Source organism: Aethalodelphis obliquidens, unplaced genomic scaffold, assembly GCF_003676395.1.
Source record: "Aethalodelphis obliquidens isolate GAN/ISIS:26980383/991018 unplaced genomic scaffold, ASM367639v1 scaffold53, whole genome shotgun sequence".
Classification (NCBI taxonomy): Eukaryota; Metazoa; Chordata; class Mammalia; order Artiodactyla; family Delphinidae; genus Aethalodelphis; species Aethalodelphis obliquidens.
In genome coordinates, this window is record NW_020837997.1 from 8,355,363 (window position 1) to 8,371,850 (window position 16,488).

The window sequence follows — 16,488 nt, forward strand, 5'->3', positions numbered from 1 at the left end:
AGTTTTTAAAAGGTTACCTATAGAGGGAAGGGGTAAAATAGAAGGGACAAAGATAGAAGGTAGACTTTTAAAACTGTACCTTGTTTTGGATATCTGACTTTACAACCACGTAAATATTTTATATAACTTTAAAACAAAATTTTAAATATAAGATATCCCTAAAAACAAAAATAAGATAAAACAAATTAACCTGTGTATCCAGTTGGTGACAAAACAACGCAGAGATGAACTAATGACTTTAAAACTCCACAGTTTGATTGTACATACCACTATATTGGTGGTGGTGGTGTTAAAATTGTTATTCTGAGCTTGTTGCACATTTAGTCTGGGATAAAGAAAAGGAGTGATTATGTTGGTGTCAAGAACTGAGCTTTTCAGAGGGAGTGAAGGAGGTACAGATGTAAGATTGATCACATTAAAGAAAAACCCTGTGGTCTTGAATTTGAATTGGGAGTATCATGATATATTTTATCTTTATAAAAAGCAAACATTTCCTACCTCTGTCCACTGAAAAAAAGTCTGAAACAAAGACCAACCTTCTTAATAAGCACCCCATAAGCCCAGATCGTGGTCTCTAAATACCATTTCCAATTGAAAGAAGCCAGGAACACTGAGGAAAAATCTGATTCTGAGTCAGGGGCAGGAAATGTACAGACAAAAATGGCACATCTTGATATACCAGAAAGGGAGTTATCAAAGACATTACCTGGTGAGATAATGTCAATGGGAGCCAATACGAAGCTTCCATTGGCCACGAACTGGACAATTTGATCCTCAATAAGGATAATGATTGCAGATCAAAATGCATCAAATGTTCAACTTTGTGCATTTGGGTTTTTAATTTTTTATCTTAAAATAATGTCAAATTTACATAAAAGTTGCAGAAAGAATGCAAGAGCTCCCATAAACACTTTGCCCAGATTCCCCAATTGTTAACATTTTTGAATCCTTTGAGTATAAGATACACACATGGTGTCTCATTAACCCTTAATTCTTCAGTGTTTCTTTCTTTCTTTGAGGCAGGCGGGCTTCTCCCTAGTTGTGGCAAGTGGGCTCAGTAGTTGAGGTGCACGGGCTTAGTTGCCCTGAGGCATGTGGGATCTTAGTTCCTTGACCAGTGATCGAACCCACATCCCCTGCATTGGAAGGCCGATTCTTAATCACTGGACCACCAGTGAAGTCTCTAGTGTTTCTTTCTTTTTTTTTTTTTAACCGATTGGCTTTCTTAACTTTTTAAAATTTATTAATCAATTAATTTTTATTTTTGGCTGCGTCGTGTCTTCATTGCTCCCCTTGGGCTTTCTCTAGTTGTGGCGAGCAAGGGCTACTCTTCGTTGCGGTGCACGGGCTTCTCGTTGCAGTGGCTTCTCTTGTTGCAGAGCACGGGCTCTAGGCATGCAGGCTCAGTAGTTGTGGCACGTGGGCTCAGTAGTTGTAACTCGCAGACTCTAGAACGCAGGCTCAGTAGCTGTGGCGCACAGGCTTAGTTGCTCCACAGCATGGGGGAATCTTCCCGGACCAGGGCTTGAACCTGTTTCCCCTGCATTGGCAGGCGTATTCTTAACCACTGCACCACCAGAGAAGTCTCAGTTTATTCCTTTTTTTTTTTTTTTTTTTTTTTGCGGTACTCGGGCCTCTCACTGTTGTGGCCTCTCCCATTGCGGAGCACAGGCTCTGGATGCGCAGGCTCAGCGGCCATGGCTCACGGGCCCAGCCGCTCCGCGGCATGTGGGATCTTCCCGGACCGGGGCACGAACCGTGTCCCCTGCATCGGCAGGCGGACTCTCAACCACTGTGCCACCAGGGAAGCCCCCCAGTTTATTTCTTAAGTAAAGCACATTCTTCCACATAATCACAGTATGATCTTCAAAATCAGGAAATTAATATGGATCCAGTATCACCAGGTAATTCCCAAATCCCATTCAGAGTTTCAGTAAAGTTCTTTAAATCTCCAGCATCCGTCCCAGGATCACATGTTGTATTTTGCTGTCTAATTCAGTCTCCTGCAGTCTGGAACAATTCCTCGTTCTTTCCTTGTCTTTTATGACCTTGATATTTTTGGAGATTACTGGCTAGTTATTTTGTAGAAAGCCTCTCAATTTGCTTTTCTTTAATATTTCCTCATGACATGCATTTAGGACAGAAACCACAGAAGTGATGTTGTGTTCTCAGTGCATGTATCAGGAGGCAAAGAATGTTGATTTCTTCCACTACTTATAACCTACCCTAATTATATTAACCTGATTATGTTAAAACGGTGTCTTCCAGGGACTTCCCCTGAGGTCCAGTTGTTAAGACTTTCCCTTCCAATGCAGGGAGTGTGGGTTCCATCCCTGGTCAGGGAGCTAAGATCTCACATGCCTTGCGGCCAAAAAATCAAAACATAAAACGAAGCAATATTGTAACAAATTCAATAAGGGCTTTAAAAATGGTCCACAGCTGCAGTGGTTAAGAATCCGCCTGCCAATGCAGAGGACAAGGGTTCAAGCCCTGGTCCGGGAAGTTCCCACATGCCGCAGAGCAACAAAGCCCGTGCGCCACAGCTACTGAGCCTGCGCTCTAGAGCCCAGGAGCCACAACTGAAGCCCACGTGCCTAGAGCCCGTGCTCAGCCAACGCACTGAGAAGCCCACGCACTGCAACGAAGAGTAGACCCCGCTCGCCGCAGCTAGAGAAAGTGCGCACGCAACAAGGAAGACCCAGCGCAGCCAAAAATAAATAAATAAATAAAATAAAAATGGTCCACATCAAAAAAATATATTTTTTTTTTAATTAATTAATTAATTAATTAAATGGTGTCTTCCAGGTTTCTCCAGCATGAGTTCATGTTGCACTTATCAGTAAGTGCCTTATTGGAAGATACCATGAAACTGATTAAATATCTGCTCCTCAACAGACCTTCACCCACCAGATTTAATATTCATTGATGATTCTTGCCTGAATTAAATTTTGTTGCTGTTGTTAGCAAAGAGGGTTTTATGTTTATTTACAAGAATTCTGGAGGAGGATGGCTGCTGGCATTGATTTGGTTAAATGATATTAGATTACTAGATACTAGATTCTCTTGGCCTTTTTCTCATGTAGCTAGATGGCTGCTGTGGCTCCAGGCAGCACATCCTCAATGAAGGCAGGAAAAAGGGAGTGGCATGGAGGTGTCCACCATGTCTGTCTCTTCTATCAGATAATGGTTGCTAAATGATGATTGTTTTCTAATTCCATCTTTGGCACTTCCTTCCTTATTGGCTCAACAAGATGTTCCAGAGTGGTTTTTTCTTGAAATTTTACCGGCCCCAGTTCTGGACTCCACCCTTTCTCCAAGGAGCTTTCCTTCTGTTTAGTGGGGAATAATATTTAGAAACCAAGATCTGGGTGCCAGGTGGGCTCATTGCTACCACAGTATCATTATTTCTTTTTTTTTTTAAGTTGTTTTTTTTTTTTTTAAACAAATTTATTGATTTATTTTTGGCTGCTTGGGTCTTCGTTGCTGCGCGCAGGCTTTCTCTAGTTGCGGCTAGCGGGGACTACTCTTCTTTGTGGTGCGCAGGCTTCTCATTGCGGTGGCTTCTCTTGTTGCTCTAGGCACGGGCTCTAGGCATGCAGGCTTCAGTAGCTGTGCCTCACGGGGCTCTAGAGCGCAGGCTCAGCAGCTGTGGCGCACGGGCTTAGTTGCTCCGTGTCATGTGGGATCTTCCCGGACCAGGGCTCGAACCCGTGTCCCCTGTATTGGCAGGCGGATTCCTAACCTCTGCGCCACCAGGGAAGGCCAGTATCATTATTTCTTGCTTCTCTCATTGTAACATGTTACAATATGTCCCTATATTATCTTATGTCTTTAAACGCATGAGTGCACACCAATATCTCTAATTCGAATTCAACACCAAGGTTTATTCCAGCCGCTTTACATGTTTCTAAAGTCCTTCTGTGACGGTGAAAAACCTGGTTCCCGGGGCTTCTCTGGTGGCGGGATCCAAGGAAGATCCCACATGCCGTGGAGCAATTAAGCCCTTGCGCCACAGCTACTGAGTCTGCGCTGTAGAGCCCACGAGCCACAACTACTGAAGCCCGCGCGCCTAGAGTCCGTGCTCCGCAACAAGAGAAGCCACTGCGATGAGAAGCCCCCACTCACCGCAACAAGAGAAAGCCCGTGTGCAGCAATGAAGACCCAACGCAGCCAAAAGTAAATAAAATAAATTTATATATTTTTTAAAAAGTGCCTGGCACAGAGAGAACACGCTGTGCTTAGTAAATCACTGAATGCAGAGTAATTGAAACAACATCGCTGTACTGTGACCCCCAAGGGCACAGGGTCACATCATTCTTGTTCTCAGGTATGTGCCCCAGGGCTGGCCAATCACAGAGGCTCCAGAAAGGTTTGATTTTTTTTTTTTTTTGGCTACGCTGCAGGGCATCCGGGATCTTAGTTCCCCTAACCAGGGATGAACCCGTGCCCCCTGCAGTGGAAGCGCAGAGTCCTAACCACCGGACTACCAGGGAAGTCCCAGATTTCATCTTCTGGCTGCTTGAAACCCTTCAGGGTGCCTCACCACTTTTCCTGGCCCTTCCGACCTCTCCTTCCACCACCCACCCTCTCCAGGCCCTGCCCTGTCCAAACCCAGGGGAGTCAGCGCCCCCAAGGGCTGTTATGAACGGCTCCCACCAGACCCCCAGCTCTCCCACCAACGTCCTTGGCCCAGGATACCCCTTTGGCCTGGACCACACACCCTGACTTACTCCACCCCCCTTTTCGGAACATTCCCTGTGGCTCTGAGCTCCTCGGGAGAGATGTATCTGGGCTCGCCCATCCCTCCAGGCAGGGCAGCCAGTGCCTGGAGGGCGTGCATCCCCCTCTCTGGTGGCTCTCCTAGGGGTCAAGGTCACAAGTGGCTTTAGCCAGAGGCTGGAGCTTCTAGAACAGCTGCCGGAACTCAGGTGAGAGGAAACACACATTGGGTCATGTGATCAGTGCAGGGTAGGGTGGAGGGCCCATATAGGCCTGGGGGGATGGCTATAAGCCTCCTCTGCAGTGGCAAGTGGCCCTCAAGCCAGCCCTGCCACCCGGACCAGCGGGAGAAGCTGGGTCCTGAGGAGGGGCAGAGCAACAGTTGCCCCCCGGCCTGTGCGCTTCTCCTCTATCACCAGTGTCCCCCCCCCCCCCACTGTGGGCCCTCCTCATAGGTCAGTCTGGGATGGAGGGAGCAGGGGTGGGACTGGCATCGCCAACCTCCCTGGGCAAGGTGACAGGTGAGGTGGTGGCTAGGTGGGTGGGCAGTGGATGAAAGCAGTGAACCCAACCGGGGGGGCTGAGAACAGGGAGCAGCGGGCACAGCCCACCCCTTCCCAAGGGGCACCCTCTGGTCTTAGGGCTGGCTGTCCTAGGGCCAGGGAGTTTACCTGCCCAAGCCCTCGCCTTTCCTTCCTCCCTGCCACACGGGTAGCAAGAAGAAGGTCCACCCAACAACACCCTCACCCACCCCAGGACCCCCGTGGTCAGCTCAGGGTGCTCCGCGTTGTCCGCGGGGCGGGGGTGGGGGGTGGGGCTGAGCCAGGGCTGCTGGAGCTTGCAGCGACGGACCCTGGCTCGGGAGCGCCGCCTGGTGGAGAGAAAGAAGACAAAGGCGCAGCGGCAGGTTTCTGTACAGGAAGTCGGATTATACATTTTAGTAACCGGGCGAGAGAAACGAGGCATCGGGGCAACAGTGCAGGGGCCACAGGAAGAATAAGAGATCGAGAGCTAGGGTTTGGCATAAATCTTACAAAGTGTATAAAGAATCTGTGTTTCTCTACAATAACAAAAAAACCAAAGGCTACAAGAGCGGTTGTATATACAAAACACGGAGATATTGCTTCACTTGCAAACAGGTTCCTGACCAGACAGGGAGACAAGACAGAGAGAAGGGCACAGGGAGGGGGTGGTGGGTGGAGAGCGCGCCGCGTGCAAAAAGGAGGGTAAGGTGGGGAGAGGGTCTTCTCCCAGCATAAATCTACAGGCAGGAGCTGGAGTTGCGCACGCACGGGAGAGGTCGAAGGCATGTGCGCTGCTGGCTGCGCGTGGGGGAGCGGGATGCCAAGAGCCAAGAGTGTCCGTCTGCCTGGCCCCTGGCGCCTTGCTCTTCGGGCTTCAGCCTGGAATGGGGCTCTGGGTGGGGACCAGGGGCCAGCTGGGCCAGCTGGCCAGAGAGGCGATGGCTCCCCGGAGGCTACCGTGGAAAACTGGAGAAGCCTGCTCGGTGTGCCCATCCTCTTGGCCTCTGGCCGGCCCGGTCCATCCTGCCACCCTCCCCTCCCCGCCCCGCTGAGATGCCCACTGGGACCCAAGGACAGCAGGTGCAGCAGCCGGGGCTTCTAGCTTTCCTTGGGCAGGACAGGAGATGCCGCTCAACTCCTGTTCTTCGTGCGGAGCTCGATGGGAGGGCAGGAGCCAGTCACAGAGGGGCGGAGGGGGTGGGCAGGGAGGACAGGGCAGTGAGGGGTGGGCGGAAGATGAGGACGTGCACGCACGCTGAGACCAGGCGCGGGGCGGTCACAGGTTCTGGCAGCACTGCAGCTTGTTGGGTTTCTGTCCGTCGGTGGTGGGTGGCACGCTGATGTCCACCACGTTGTTTCCGGGGGACTCGTCGTGCGCTGCGCGGTCCGCGATCTGCTTCTGTGACACGATGCGGTAGATCTCTGCGGTGGGCGGGGGCGGGGAGAACGACACAGGGTGAATGCACTGTGTGCCCCCAATGTCGGTTACCTCCCCCTCCCACAGGACTCATCTGGATGTCACCTCCTCACGGTAGCGCCCTGGATGCTGAGTTGGAACCCCTTCCAAAGGCTCCCACTGTGCCCTGTGCGCCCCCATCACGTCAGGGGGAGCCATGCCATGGGCTGGGCTCCTGGAGGCTCCCTGCCCATCCCCAATGCTGGCTGTGTACTCAGCAAGGGAAGGACCCATATCTGTTTGCAGATGTAACTCCCAGCACAGGTATCGCATTCTTTAAGATCAGAGGCCCTCCTCCCTCAGGAGAAACTCCCAGAAGCCCAGCGGCTCTGGGACCCTGAGGCCACCTGCCTCCCCAGCTGACCCTGTGGGCTGTTCTCTAGTGAAGCCATGGCAGGGCCCATCTACGGGAGCTGGGCTGAGAGGGTCTCTGTGCCCTGAGTGCCAGCAGGGGTGGGATCTGGCCTCACGCTGTGGAAGGTGCCCTGTCTGTCCTTGTGTCCAGACTGAACAGCAGTTTTAAGGAAGGAAGGTTCAGGGGCTGCGTTCTGGAGCACGTGACCCATGTGGCTGGTGCCCTTCCCACGCCCACCCTCTGTGATCCCAGCTGGGCCCTGTGACCACCTGTGAGAATGTTCTTGAAAGCTTCCTCTACGTTGGTGGAATCCAAGGCTGAGGTCTCAATGAAGGACAAGTTGTTCTTTTCTGAAAGAGAGAATATTTGCCCAGGTGAGTCAGCTGGTGGAAGCGGGGGAGGGTGGTCCCCTATACCCTCCTCTTGGGGACCGTGGCTGCCTGTCCGCTCACCTGGCCCAGGAAATGAAGGGCTGGGGCCGAAGGGGTAGGATGGAGATGCCCACCCCTGCAGCCATGGGCACGGCCAGGGAAGATGCACCTGGTGCAGGGGAGCTGCCTGCATTCCAGATGCTTCTCGGATGCTTCAGTCAGAGTCTTGCTCTCAGAAGTGTGGCACCTAGAGGCCCTGGCCAGAGCAGATGGCCCGGACTGACACCTAGCAGCCCTCTGGCCATGCCCTCTGGCCCGGCATGCGCTCACCTGCGAAGGCGCGGGCCTCATCCGTGGGCACGGCCCGCAAGTGGCGCAGGTCGCTCTTGTTGCCCACCAGCATGATGACGATGTTGCTGTCGGCGTGGTCCCGCAGCTCCTTCAGCCAGCGCTCCACGTTCTCGTAAGTCAGGTGCTTGGCGATGTCATACACCAGCAGCGCACCCACGGCACCACGGTAGTACCTGCAGGGATGGGGGCAGGGCCCAGGCGTGAGCCGAGCCCGCGTCCCTGGGGGCCCCCCAGGCTCTGTGGGCAGTGGCTCCTTGGCCCGAGGGGTGGCCATCAGGGCCTCGAGGGAGGGGTGCGTGTCCTGAGGCCCCGGCTCCACTCCCCAGATTCAGCTCAGGAATGGGGAGGCCTAAGGAGGGAGGTTTGGGATCTGGGATCAGAAGACACCCACGGGGTCAGCCATCAAAAGGGGAGGAGGAAAACAGTGACTATGCAGGGAAAGGGCAGAAGCTCTAATGCCTGCCGTGGCCCTGCCCGCCCAGAGCACCAAGGAAATGGATGGACGCACATCCACTCCAAGGGATCGAGGAGCCGAGAAGGTGACCAGGCCTCGGTGGAGGGATTCCAGAAGACAGCAAGTGACTGACAGGGAAGGGTCAGGAGTTGGGAGGGTCAGGGAAGAGGCAGTCGAGGGGGTCCTGATGGTGGGGTGGCACAGGAGGGCCAGGGGTGCCAGGGCTGCACCTGGAAAAGGCAGGCTGGGAACACGGCTGGGCAGGGCGGGCCGAGCAGGCAGGCTGGGGAGCGGGCAGAGCCTGATAACAGCCCTCACCGTGTAGCCAGCACCCGGCAACGCTGCAGTGCCTCGGTGGGACGCCAGGGGTCAGAGGGGCTGTGGGACATGCCCACCTGGGGTCACAGCCTGACCAAGCCTGGGCACTGGCCTTTCAGAGGGTCCCACAGCTCCTGGGGGTCTTGTCCCTCCACCTGCGCCCCCTGCTCTCAGGTCTGTGCTCTCCCCTTCCCCCGCCGCCCCCCCAGCCCAACTCCTACCCATCTCTTGGGGCCCTCGGCCTCCCCGGCCCCGCCACTCACGCCGAGGTGATGGCGCGGTAGCGCTCCTGGCCAGCGGTGTCCCAGATCTGTGCCTTGATGGTCTTGCCGTCCACCTGGATGCTGCGGGTGGCGAACTCCACGCCGATCGTGCTCTTGCTCTCCAGGTTGAACTCGTTGCGGGTGAAGCGCGACAGCAGGTTGCTCTTCCCCACGCCCGAGTCCCCGATGAGCACCACTGTGGGGGCGGGGAGGGATACGAGTGAGCCTCCCTGGGTCAGAGGGGGGCAGCGCCCCCGAGCCAAGACCCCACGCGCTGCCCACGTCCACCCACAGAACCTTCACAGTGGCGCTCCGGGTGCTGCAGACACGCGACAGCCAGTGACGGGGCAGAGTTGGAGCTGTCCTGGGGTCACTGGCCCGAGGAACCACGCTTCCTGGTACAGAAGCGAATAGGGTCCTTCAGAGCAGGGTTGCCCCTGCTCTGATGGGACACAGGGATCCAGGCATCCCGGCAGAAGGCAGCTTGGGGATCCATCAACTCCCAAACCTCCAGAGTGCCCTGGTGACCTGGGCAGCCAGGCATGCCTGAGAAAGCCCCAGGGCTGGGTGACCTTGGGCAAGTCACTTAACGTCTCTGGGCTGCCTTTTCCACAGGTGTGAAAAGGGAGACAGTAACAAGAGCCACCTCAGGGAGGGGGACACGGGAATGCCTGGGATCAGAACTCAGCCAGCATCTCGTACGCTAAGACGGGGCGGGGGTGGGGGGGTCAGATCGTCCTGCAGGGAGGTGGGAACAAGGGCCCTCCTGAGCAGCGCAGGGCAGAGCAGGGCAGGCATAGGCGGGTCTTTCCCTCCATCCCTCCCTTTATTGAGCTTCCTGCCCCCACCTGAAGAAGCCCTGCCTCTAGCGGCCCAGCCGCTCCAAGCTCTAGGCTGGAGGGTCCTGGAGGGGCCCGGGCCTGGAGGGCTGTGCTCAGACCCAGGACACAATGGGGACTCGTGTCAGTGTGTGCATAGGTGTGTGTGCGGCGCAGAAGAAACAGCCTTTCTTTCCGACGTCCCAGCTGGAAACCACAGGGACCCCCAAGTGTGGGCCTTAGGCTCTGGTACCCCAGGGTGGCTCTGGCTCGTGGGGAGCCACGGGGGCTGCAGACTTGGTCACCCAAGGCCCCGATGTAAAGTTTTTCCTTGATGAGAACTTCTACGTGTACGTGTTCAGATTCCTGCTGCTTCTTACCACTTTCACTGCTCCCTGACCCCAGGCCATCATCACTCCCGTCACTCCCTGTTGCTGTGACAGCCTCCTCCCTGGTGCCCGCCCTTACATTTACTCTCAGCTTCAGCCAACAGGCTGTTTTCCTCTTGGCCGCCAGAGGGTGCCTGTGAGCACCCTGCGTGGGTCCCATCCCTCCTCTGCCTACAGCCTTCCAGGGCTCCCACCTCCAAAGTCCTTCTGGCAGCCCACAGGGCCGTGCATGACCTGCCCCGTCCCCTCCCTGCCCTCACCTCCTGCCTCTCTCTCCCTCGCTCACTCTGCTCCAGACACACAGGCCTCCCTGCAACGCTACCCTTTGCCTGGAGTGTTCTTCCCTGGGTACCCACCAGGTTCCTGCCCTCATGTACTCTGTGTGGCCCCTCGGATGGCACTTGATCGAGGAGGCTCCCTGCAGCCATCCTCTTAAAACCCCCCTCCCAGGACTTCGCTGGCGGTCCAGTGGTTAAGACTCCACACTTCCACCGCAGGGGGCCCAGGTTCGATCCCTGGTCGGGGAACTAGATCCCGCGCGCTGCAACTATGAGCCGGCATGCCGCAACTAAAGATCCCGCACGCCGCAACTAAAACCCGGCACAGCCAAATAAATAAATAGATAAATATATTTTTAAAAACCCCAAAACCCACTCCCCCCAACACTCCCCATTCCCCTCCCCTACCTTTCCCCCATAGCTCTCCCTACCCTCTCACACTCACCAGGTTTCCCTTATAGATTTTTTTTTTGTCATTCTGCCTCGAGGGCAGCCATCTCAGACAGTCTGGTTCCCTGCTGTATCCCCAGGACCTGGTGCACTGCCCGGCGCACGGGACGCACCCGAGCAATGCCTGTCGAATGAACAAACGCCAAAGTGGCTGGCGGAGCTTCCCAGGCCCACCTCCCCCGACACTGGAAGATGGCCAGGACACCATCCTTGGGCCACAAGTAAGGAGGGGGCGGGCCAGGCAGCCCCCAGGACCCAGCACCCTCTCTGGACAGGCTGCTTTAGAGCCAAGAACAACAAGAACGGGAAGAACGTCCCGTGCCATCATCTCACATATGCATCACATGACCCATTTTACAGATGAGAAACTGAGGTGCAGACGGGGGAATGACCAGCTTAAGGCACGTGGTCACCAAAGGCAGAGCTGGGCTCTGAGTCCATGCATGACTGCAGGCTCACTCCCATCCCCCAACCAAGCGCAGCGACCAGCAGCTTGCCCAGGGCCACCCAGCTGGAGAGTGGTCCAGCAGGATGTGAACGCAGGTTTTCTGGATCCAGGGCTGAGCTCAGGGGTCTGGGTTCAGCTTCCTCCTCTCCCACCACCTGGGGTTTCCTGAACCCCTAGAGTAGCTAGCAAACTCCTATTTGTCCTTCAAAATCCCTGGGTGCAGGCTTCTCCTCTTCTCCCAAACCACCACGTGGCCTAGCCCACAACATCTGTGATGACAGTGTCAGCGTCCTCCCCTGACACTGGGGGCACCCAGCATAAGAATGCCAAGTTGACTTCAGAGAAAGGTGGAAAGAGGTGAATGGACATGGGCCTGGGGCTGAGGGTCAAGGGCGCCCAGCCATGCCAGTGGGGCCATGACTGGACTGACTGTCCACACTCTCACCCTGTCACCTCGTGCCCACGGCAGCTGCAGGAAGCTGGCCAAAGCCAGGGAGGTCTGTACATACTTCTCATATCCTCAGGAACAGAACAGGAAATGAGGAGGAGGGTCCTTTTGGGCCCTTGCCTGTATCCTCCCCACCCTCTCACTCCCTTCCCAGCCCTGTCCAGCTGTCCAGCCTCGGGATCCCCTTTGCCACATCGGGGTTCTGCCCCGGCCCAGCCAACCATCTCCTCAGCCCTCAGGCCGGGCCCAGCCCTAAAGGCTTTGTTACGGAGCTCTCAGGGCCACCCCAGCGACAGATGTTCATGTTATCGTGTACAGTTGGAGACGCTCAATACAGAGTGACCAAGTTCCCTGGCCCAAGGTCACCCAGTGAGAACAGTGGAGGCCAGAGCAGAACAACGGCCACCAGCCGCTGCCCGGACAAATGGCGGGGAGGCGGGGCTGCCCCCGCTGTCCCTGGCACACGGTGCCCAATGCAGAAGTGGCCAGCAGGGCAGCGGCCGGGCTGGTCCCGTGTGCAGGCTGGGAATGAGAATGGCATTGTCGAAGATACAAGTCATCTGTTGTCTCCGGGAAAGAAAGGGCCCTTGAGGACGCAGCCCCCAGCATTTCCACAGGAGTTGGTGGCATCACTGGCCGGGACACGGTCCCCCTGGGCACACCAGTTGGCTGGCAGAGCAGGCAAGCCCAGTTGGCAAAAACAAAGAGCTGGCAGCTCCTGGAAGCCCTTGGTCCTCGGGCCCGCCCCACGACAGCGTGGCACATCTGGGGCCCCCATTCTGACACTCAGGTCACCGAGTGGCCATTGGGGGCACTCGGCTCCCCGACTCCAGGCAGAGCAGGGCTCCACCCCTCCCCCCAGGAGCTATTCCCCGGGGGAATCAGAGAGCAGAGGACAGGTGCCCCAAACCGGGGCACAGGCAGGGCCACCATTCATAATGGGGGGAGCTGGTGTGCTCGGGTCCCAGACCAGCCGGCCAGGTGTGAGGTCTGCTCAGGCTGGAGAGCCAGGAGGCTGCCTCGGGAGCACCTGGTGAGCACTGGGGCCGGCCTGTTCCCTGGGAGTGAGTGAGTGGTGGGAGCTCTGGGAAGGCCTTGGTGGCCCTTGGGGACCTAGCTGCTCGCACTGTGGCCCCTGCCGCCCAGTCCATCAGAGGAGAGTTTGGGGCGCCCCCGGGGATTGATCGGCAGGCTGGGAAAATGGCCCCTCGCTGAAAAGGATAAAATGTTAGCAGGATAAATGTGAGGATCTATAATTAGGTACAAATAAACAGCCTCACTCCTGGCGGGGGCAGGGGATGAGCAGGGAGGAAAACAAGCCACACGGGGACTGCGGGGGGGGGGGGGGGGGGAACACCCCCAGGGATCTGCGGGCCTCTGCTGGGGGGTCAGGAGAGCCAACCTGTGATGTGGCTGCCAAAAAAAGCAAGTCAGTGGTGGGAAGGCTAGAGAGGGGGCAGCCAGCGTCCCACGTGAGAGGTGTGGTCCCTCTGTGCCCAGGGCAGGGCCTGGGGAAGGTGACTGAAGCCTGGGGGAGGCTGGGCACGGGATGGGGGATGAGAGGATCACAGCCCCCCTCCACTCCTGAAGGACTCCCCGCACCAGGCAGCAGGGCTGGGGAGATGTACGGTGAGAGTACCGGTCCTTGTCAACCCTTCTGGTCCTTGTCAACCCTTCTGGCACAGCTGTGTCCTGGACACCTCTGTATTGCCTAGGCCTGACCCTCTGCAGGCCACGGGGTCTCAGGAGGGTCTGTGGGGTGCAGTGTATTCACGTTTCAGTCTACCTGCCATATTTATGGCCAGTGATGCCATGGTGGCGGCCTGCCTACCTGCTGGCTTCCTTCCTTCCTTCTATGAGTCAGAAAGAATTTCCTTTTCCTATTTAAGTGAGACAAAAACTGAGTGGATTTAAAAACAAATATTAGGGGACTTCCCTGGTGGCGCAGTGGTTAAGAATCCACCTGCCAATGCAGGGGACACAGGTTCAAGCCCTGGTCTGGGAAGATCCCACATGCCGCAGAGCAACTAAGCCCATGCACCACAACTACTGAGCGTGTGTGCCACAACTACTGAAGCCCATGCACCTAGAGCCTGTGCTCCACAACAAAAGAAGCCACTGCAATGAGAAGCACGCGCACTGTATCGAAGAGTAGCCCCCGCTCGCCACAACTAAAGAAAGCCCGCATGTGCACAGCAACAAAGACGCAACACAGACAAAAATTTAAAATAAATTTATAAAAACAAACAAATATTAAAAGATAATAGAGGGTCCTCCAACAAGGCGTTACGTGTGAAGGTGAGTCAGAGGACCCGTTTGGTAAACACTGACCTTGTGAATTACACTTTCGCTTCTGACCTGGCTTGAGACAGTCAGCAGGGCACCTGCTCTACTCAGAAAAGGAGCCCAGTGGGAGAGGGCAGCGGGGCAGGCAGGCACCGCCCCCGCCCCCCCCACACCAGCTGTGGTACTAGTGTTTCCAGGAAGAGGACTCCGGAGATGAATCCTGAGAAGCGCACAGCCTGCTCCCTTGCCCCTGACCCAATAACTGGACTTCTGGGAACATACTTCAAGGAAATAACCCAAAGGGCAAACGATGACTCGTGCAAACACTTGGAGCTGGGTTATTTTCAACAGCAAACGGCTGAAAATAACAAGTGGGGAATGACCACGGAAACACTGGGAGGAACGCCCCCTGCCCTTGTAGTAACACATCCAGGTGGGTGCCAGCCAGGACCTGGGGAGCAGCTGCCTCAGGGTGGGCTGGGTAGAGACAGGCACCAGCTGCAGCAGGACTGGCGTCCAGTCCACCTATCATCCGTCCCCAAGGCCCTGACAGAGCTTCCTCTGCCTCTAAAGTGAGACCCCAAGGTTCAGTCGGCACAAGGGCCTGGGCCCAATGCCTGCCGACCACACAGCCTCACTTGGCAGCAACGTATCAGCCTGCAGGCAGCTCCTCGAGCCCATGGTGCTGTGTGACAACTCCAGACCTTTGCATGGGGACTCGTTCTGCCCAGAAACCTTTTACCATGTGGATATCCCAGGTAGGAAGTGCTCCATCCCATTTTCTACATTCCCAAGGTCCCCAGAACCCCAGACCCAACCAGGGATAATACCATAGACACACAGTGTCACACAGGCCACACTCCCAGGGATGGCCAAGCTCCCCCAACGAGGGAAAGATGTCAATGGCTGGCATGGGAAGCACACCCTCACGCAGCAGGCAGCATGGCAAAGGTGTCCTGTGTGCATCCAGGGGTTAGCTCTCAAGGGTGACCAATGCCAGCCAGGGAGCCCAGCACAGCAGCAAAAGACCTGGCCAAAGCCTAGGGTGGCACAGAAGGTACTGGAAAGTCAGTGACCCCTAAGCTGCCTGACCTTCCTAGGCCTTACTTGAGGCTCCTAGAGTCCTCTGTTGCCTTGGCAGGGAAGATCCTCCAGCAGGTTGGAGGAGACCGTCTGACAACCCCAGTCCCAGATCTTGGCCACAAGCCCCCCCAGATACACTCCTTAAGTGGTCTGGGTTCAAATCTTGCTTTAATACTTAAACTGTCCCTCCAGTTTCCAGGTCCATAAAGAGAGATGCTGGATAATATGGATCTCACAGGGTTGTGCTGAGGATTTCAATGAATTCATGTGTGTAAAGTGCTTAGAAAAGTGCAGGTGCTTTGACAGCGCTCTCAAGAGCTCTAAGAGTTAAGGCAATTATTGCTGTTAACCACCAGGCCTGGGTTCAGCACACACAGTCCCCCGCCACCACCCCAGGTGCCCCTACACGCAATTCCGACTCTGCTCCCCAATCCAGGGTAAACACCCCCACCCCTGCCACACACGCACCTCAACCCCCATTGTCCGCCCCTCCCTTCCAGGGCTCCGCCCCCAGATGCACTGCCACCAATCAAGACTGGCCCCTCCTACTCCATGAGAGCACCACCCCCACCCGCCCACCCTAGCCCACTTATTGGACACGCCCACCACATCCTAGCCCCGCCTCTAACGGACACGCCCCCATCACGAAGGGAGCTTTCCACCCAGCCCGGCCCGCCAAATGCTGGGGCGGCCCCGCCCCCTCTGAATGCCCCGCCCCTAACGGCCTCTCCCACTGCCCCGGGCCCCACCCCCCTGGGCCCTGGCCCCGCCTCGGAGCATCCCGGGCCCCCAAACCTCTCTGGACAGCCTGCCCCTCATGGCTGCGCATCTCGGCCCGAACTTGACCAAGCCCGGCCTGCACTGGCCATCCCGGCTGCCTGGCCTGCCAGGCCCCAAGTCTCGGGCTCCGGCCTGGGCCCAGAGGCCTGGAGCGCAGCCTGGGTGCTTGCCCGGCGCCTCGCCGCCGCCCGCTCGCCCGTCTGTGCCCCACCAGCCGCACCTTTGAATAGGTAGTCGTACTCGTCGTCCCGAGTCCCCATTGTCCTGGCGCTTCCGGCGGGATTGGCGACTTCGCAGCCCCACCACAAACACCCGACGGGGGCGGAGCCGGCGCCGCGCAGAGTGGCGGCCGGATGGCCAATCAGCGATGGATGGCGTAGCGACCGGCACCCAGAGAAGCCAATAAGAGGCGGAATCAGAGCCCCCGGGGTGGGCGCCGCCGGAGATCCACCTTCTTCTCTCTCGGTCTCCTGGAGAAAGGCGGAAGGAATGCGGACCTTTATGAAGTGACGGCCTCGCCAGCCTATCACAGGAGAGATCTGGAAGGCGGGGCGGAAAAACTGGAAGAATGAAACGGATTGACGGAGAGAGTAGCCAATGAGAGGTTTGATTCAGGCAGTACCGGACCAGCAGAGGACCTGTCCGGGAGGGGAAATGGGGCTACGTCCAGGTAGTGTTACGCTATTTACCGTCCCGA

The 16,488-nt window shown here is 56.5% G+C and overlaps 1 protein-coding gene across 1 annotated transcript; it reads right to left on the reverse strand.

Moving 5' to 3' along the window:
• Nucleotides 1-5,627: 5,627 nt before the first annotated feature.
• RAB11B (RAB11B, member RAS oncogene family) lies at nucleotides 5,628-16,442 on the reverse strand. Its single transcript, XM_027085309.1, has 5 exons — nucleotides 16,012-16,442; nucleotides 8,812-9,007; nucleotides 7,756-7,949; nucleotides 7,324-7,404; nucleotides 5,628-6,665 (listed from the first exon to the last, which is right to left on the reverse strand). Exons 1-5 carry the CDS (start codon nucleotides 16,049-16,051, stop codon nucleotides 6,520-6,522), a joined length of 657 nt encoding a protein of 218 aa, XP_026941110.1. The 5' UTR covers nucleotides 16,052-16,442; the 3' UTR covers nucleotides 5,628-6,519.
• Nucleotides 16,443-16,488: the final 46 nt, after the last annotated feature.

What these genes read in the sequence shown, in the direction of transcription:
- RAB11B (XM_027085309.1), bottom strand. Translation starts at nt 16,051, where the DNA reads ATGGGGACTCGGGACGACGAGTACGACTACCTATTCAAAG. An exon ending in GTACGACTACCTATTCAAAG is followed by an intron (nt 9,008 to 16,011) that starts GTGCGGCTGGTG and finishes CCGCCCCCACAG; the next exon opens with TGGTGCTCATCGGGGACTCG. An exon ending in TGAGGCCCGCGCCTTCGCAG is followed by an intron (nt 7,405 to 7,755) that starts GTGAGCGCATGC and finishes TCTCTCTTTCAG; the next exon opens with AAAAGAACAACTTGTCCTTC.